The 6,000-nt window shown below is 41.8% G+C and overlaps 1 protein-coding gene across 1 annotated transcript in view; it reads right to left on the minus strand.

Annotated features, from left to right (window-relative positions):
- The window catches only part of KIAA1324L (KIAA1324 like), a 102,248-nt gene that overhangs the window by 47,567 nt on the left and 48,681 nt on the right, over positions 1 to 6,000 (minus strand). Inside the window, exon 2 of the mRNA XM_027679490.1 lies at positions 2,364 to 2,484. Coding sequence (XP_027535291.1) covers positions 2,364 to 2,484 — 121 coding nt within the window. The remainder of the gene's footprint in view (positions 1 to 2,363; positions 2,485 to 6,000) is intronic.

Below are 6,000 nucleotides of genomic sequence, written 5' to 3' on the forward strand. Positions count from 1 at the left end.
CAGTCAGTTTTTAAAAGCCACCTCTCCCAGTATATCCCACCCATTGAAGAATGGACTGCCAGCCAAACTCTACATCGGCTCAAATACTTTGCAGTAAAAGTATTCAGCCAAGCTGAATGGGAGAGGTGTTCCCAACACATTCCTGCAGTGATTGACTGCTGTTGACAGATTCACGTTTTCAGGCTGAAAGACTGGTTGTTCTTTAAGCAAAGGGTGAAATACTAACAGATGAGAAACCTAAAATTACTTTTGCCATCAGAATGTAGCCAGACAGCCCCTGAAGCCAGTTAATCTACTACAGACACAGAAAAAAAAAAAGATAGAACTACATTAACACCTCTGCACTCAGAAGAGCCCAGAGAGATGAGACCTGAAGGTTTCAGTAAAAAAGTCAAATATCTGATTGCTTCTCAAACAAGCTGAATTCCTGTGGGAATTAACAGCAACACTACAAGGAGCAGAAGCATCTACTGAGATGAGTTTTCCAGTGTGTTTAACAGAATCCTGTACTTTGGTGCATAATTTCACAGCCCATCTACTGGGAGAAGTTTTCACCTGGTCAAGCAGGAGGACAGGTATTGAGAAGCCAGAAATTCATCTATTGTTATAAAACAGCTGAATTCTCTTTGGAATTGATCTAAGACCAGAAAGACACACAAATAAGATGAGATGAAGAGGGAACTGCACCATTTGTCGAAATCTGTAGCAGAAAGTCCAGGAGAGTGTGATATTGCTGGATCTTAAACCATTTATCACAAGATTTAAGAGGAAACAATGTATGTCAGAAAAAATGAGTTATACCTACGTACTCCAGGGTACATCAAAAGTGGTTGTGCAGCAGAAGAAATAAAACTATCTGCTCCTTTACAGTGCAGGCAGCAAAAAGTAATAGGCTTGAAGTATAACAAGGGAGATTCAATAGCACAAAAATCTTTAACAGGAAGGAAAATGAAAAGAACAAAATAGATGAGCAAATATCTGGAGAGCTTCCGGGCTCTTCATCATGAGAGATCCATGAAAGCAGTCCAGCCAAACATCAGCCATGAATGACACAGTCATTGCCACTACAGCTATTTGGGCTGGGGGATGAATTATGGGATCACCAGAGGTGATTCTCAGCTCTCTATTTCTGTAATTGAAAAAGCACATCCTAAGGATATACTGAGATTCCACACTTAAAACCTCGGAAACTAACCCCAAATATCAGGAACGACACATTCTCAAATTATGAGAAAATAGGTTGGATATTAGGAAGAAATTTTTTACAGAGAGAGTAATGAGATATTGGAATGGGCTGCCTGGGGAGGCGGTGGATTCACTGTTCCTGCAGGTTTTTAAGATGAGACTGGATGTGGCACTTAGTGCCGTGGTCTGGGAACCATGGCAGTAGTGGATCAAGGGTTGGACTTGATGATCTCAGAGGTCTTTTCCAAGCTGGTTGATTCTATGATTCCATGATTCTGTGATGCTTGCAAGCAGTCAGAAACCTTCCAGTGATCAACACTGCTACAGAAAAAAATTTATGCGCCTCACACTTGAACATATGTCATAAAGAAATGAACAATAAACCTTTAGAGGAGGAGTAGAGCTGAAAGGATGTTGCCATTGTTCATTCTGTTTGTCAGATATGACAATTTATACCCCCTGGTACATATTACTGCTGTAGGATCTACTGTGTAGAGAATTAGTAGAGCAAGGGAGTGTGACGGAAAGGAGCATTCAGCCTGGGAAGCTACAAAACAGTGAGGGATATGTTTGCAGAGCAGCAGTTCACTTATGTTTCCAGATGCAAAGAAGCATTTCAACGTTTAAAAAAAAAAAACGCAAAACCAAGTGATATGAAAACACTCCAAGTTGTTAAAAATAAATACATAAATAAATAACATGCAGGAGCTTCATCATGAAAATAACTCAGGCAAATAAGACATTTACCATTCCTTATGCATGTGGCTTATTAATTAGCTAAATAATGAAGGTAACAAGAATGTGGACACTATGCAAATATAATTTGACCACTCCTGGTCATCATTTTTGCCAATGCAGCTACAAATGCACTGGAGAGCTACAGAACTTAAGAACAGGGCAGCTCAAGACAAGCAACTACATCTCTTCAAGTGGTGTTGTCATAGACATGCTTTGTCTGTGAATTAGCATACAAGGGCACCTGTAGCAGACAGTGAGCTGCACAGCTCCACTGCAAAGACAATCCCTGCTCCACAGCCCCAGGAGACAGGAAGAAGGATTGGAGGGGAAGAACTAACTCAGGGACACTCAGGACGTCAGTGACAGAGCTAAGAAACCCTACAAGGGTAAATAGCACAAAAAGCCAGTAACAGTCTGTAAAATGAAAAGGCACAACGTACTGCATTCCTTCCCTTTCACGGGGTCAGGTAGTCCAGAGCACTCCACTGACGGATTCGGGACAGCCACCCTCCATCTGGAGCCACTGCTGTCGCACTCTGTGTACTCGAAGTGGTAATCTGTCTGCAAGCAATTACAAAGAGTTTCAGTTTCATCATAACATTTGCATATTGAGCTCATTAATCAAGACTTGGAGTAGCAAACTCAGTTATAATTAAACCAGAAAGGAAGTAGTTGTTGTGGAACATACTGTGCAGCACTCTTGCTGGTTTGATGATCACCGTGTATCATCACAGAGCAAGCCCAGAGCACACCAGGTGCTGTGCAGCACACATGCGAAGGCAGAAGGTGGGATTTGCAAAAGCACTTGAGAGACAGAACACAGATTCCACTAGACTTTTTTTTCCCTGTCTCTTAGAGCAGGATTGATCCCAAATTTCTGTGTCTGATCTACAGTAGCCGATGAGGCTTCTGCTTTGATCAATGGAGCAAGCCATACTCAGAGCACAAGTCATCCAATGATAGGCTGGATGTCCAAAATGATTGAGGTGATTCACCTTCTCAGAGTACCTTTCTCTCTCCATCAATTTCAGAGGAAGCCCAGGCAAATTAGGGGAGATAAACCCAGTATTGAGATACCTCTGAAAATGCCATCCAGGGCCAACTCTGAGGATTACCTCAAGGCAGAATGATGGTGTGAGGGGAGATCAGCCCCTATGACTGAGATAAGCCCTGAGCAGACTAAATGAAAAGCAGTATGAAATTTCCTAGCATTAGCTAGGAAAGGATATTAGTTATTTGTCTTATTAATAATATTGATTCAGATCCCACATACAATCCAGACTCACATTTAATTACATTTTTAGTTTTGTGTTTATAGCTCTGTTTTCAAATTCATAGCCCAGAATTGTACTATCAAAATAAACCTCAAGAACATCTCATTCTTCAAGCAGCTTGGTATCAAGAAAGAGTTTGGATGAAGCTGGCAGAAATGGTGATTAACTTTCTCTAGAGGGAACAGATCTATGTTAAAATTACACATCCTGGAAAGCTCCATGAGATGTCTTCATGTGGGCAAGGCCACCTCCAGCTCCCTTTGTGGTCAATGAAAGGAAAACATTGTCCCTGTGCCTATGTTAGACGCCTTCTGCAGAGGGGACAAGCAGATAATACATCCTAGAAACTCTTCTTCCTCTCCCCGGCTACAGAGGGAAACTAGCCACTTAATTTGGATGGAGTCTTCTCCATTTCCTCAGGGAAACCCCACCTCCAACACTGCACATCCCTTCATGGCCCACAGAAAAAACACAAAATCATGGGACCAAGGAAAACTTAGCCACAGGCTCAGTGTTTATGAAGCTTTGGGGCAGACTGGTGTGGTGGACCCATAAACTTTGGTTGGTTCCTTTCAATTTAACTGTTCTCTCCCAGCAGGGCTGGCCATGAGCCAGGGAGGGGGAGGCAGTAGACACATCCACAGCCCAAGGCACAAGCAGAAGAGCTCTTTAGCTGGCATAGCTCACTCTCACTACAGTGAACCTCACCTATGAGGCAGCACATGATGGAGCAGAAGAATGGGAGGGGAGTCAGGTGGATAAGGGTCTGTCCATGCTGGCTCTGATACAGATGATTTAATTCCTGCAAATATTCAGCTGACTCACATGGAGAAGATTTGAAATTCTCTTCATTTACTTGTAGAAAAGCAAACAACATTGAGTTTAATACTTCTCCTGTTGTTACCATAGCTCTCCAGAGATATTCAGATGTTAATAAAGTTCTACCTAAACATCATTAAAGCCTTTGCTATTTTGCATCCCAGTGCAAATAATAATCTGATTTCTCTGGAATTAATATTTTCATGGCTCAATAATTGTCTTTGTAGCACAATCGATGGTTTAGAAACCTAACTCATAGCACAGTGGAAAGGAAAACTATTTGTCTCCAAAAAAAAAAAAAAATCAAGGCATTAGAAGATACTATCAAACCCAGATCTACAAATGAAATATAACATACTCCCAGCTCTACAAATATATTCAATTATAATACATATTTCCTCCCCTTTCATCTCATTATGCAATCTTACAGGAGTAGAAATAAAAAAACCAGTCCTGAATCATCTTGATATGAAATCTGCCTATAAGGTAACCAGAATACGTAAATGACACATTTGTAATAGATCCATCTCATAGTTCATATGACATAAGAAAAAAAAATCTGTTAAATTAAATATGTAAGACTGAAGCAAAGGAAAAGATATTGAAATGCTCTGAATCTGACTCATGTTCAAATCCATTTTCTACCTAATATCAGGTGAAAAAAATTACAGAGAGCAGTTTGGTGTCAACAATCCAGGTTGCTCTCATAGCCACCCTCTCAAAACACACTTTAGTGATGTCTAGCCAGCATGCAATCCCTCTGCAGCCAGAAGGGGTCTCAGAAGGGGTGCTGCTGTGAGGGACACATCATGCAGTGCAGAAACATCCCCTCTGCTGGTTGGATATCTGTCAACTATCACCAGAGATTCAAACTTCAGGGCAGTAACTAAAATTATGAAGGACACAAGTGTTCTTCTCTCCACGTTCAGGCAGACGAGTCAGGTTTCCATTCCTCCATGGAAATCTCTCCAGTTTTGACCAGTCAAATGAGGTTTCTGTAGAGATGGACCCAACAGATGCCCTTCCCTCTGACCACCCCATCACCGTGTGCAGCCATGTCCACAAAGGAGTCACAAGACTCACAAATTTTGTACAGCAGAGTTCTCACACAGTCTCTTTCCATTACTTTTTCCCCTGCTGTGCCCAGTTCCCTTCTGGAAGAGGAGCAGGGGTGGGTTTTTTTGGTTTTTCATTTTCTATCTGACTTTTGACTTGGTTTTATATGTGATAATGACTCCATGGACTTGGTTATTCCTGTGGTAATCAACCGTACTGAAGACTCTTCAAATTGATTTCTGCCCTTGGTCACACACATGCATACATAGCTCCAAAAATGTCTGCCAGCTACCCATGCTATCATCTTAGAATCACAGAATCATAGAACCACAGAATGGTTTGGGTTGGACAGGACCTAAAAGATCATCTTTTTCCAGCCCCCCTGCATGGGCAGGGACACCTTCCACTAGACCAGGTTGCTCAAAACCCCATTCAGCCTGGCCTTGAACACTTCTAGGGATGATGAACCCGCAGCTTCTCTTGGCAACCTGCTCCAGAGCCTTGCCACCCTCACAGTAAAGAATTTCTTCCTAATATCCAATCTAAACTAATCTCCTTCAGTTTAAAGCCATTCTCCCATGTTCTATCACTACAATCCCTGATAGATTCCCTCCCCAGCATTCCTGAGTGGTGTCACTGGAGCACTTGTCAGTGATGACTGAGGCCAAAAAAGGTGTTGAGTACCTCAGCCTTCTCTAAGTTAGTTGCAGCCAGATCTTTATTTTGCTCATTGGGGCAGTACAGATTCTTTCATCTTCCTTTATTTTCCTCTGTCCCTAAAGAAACCCTTGTTATTTTTCATGTCCCTAGCCAAGTTTAGTTCTGGTTGTGCCTCTTCTTCTCTTCCTCTTCTCTTTCTCTTTCTCTTTCTCTTTCTCTTTCTCTTTCTCTTTCTCTTTCTCTTTCTCTTTCTCTTTCTCTTTCTCTT

This window comes from Neopelma chrysocephalum, unplaced genomic scaffold (genome assembly GCF_003984885.1).
Source record: "Neopelma chrysocephalum unplaced genomic scaffold, ASM398488v2 Primary Assembly neopelma1_45, whole genome shotgun sequence".
Lineage (NCBI taxonomy): Eukaryota > Metazoa > Chordata > Aves > Passeriformes > Pipridae > Neopelma > Neopelma chrysocephalum.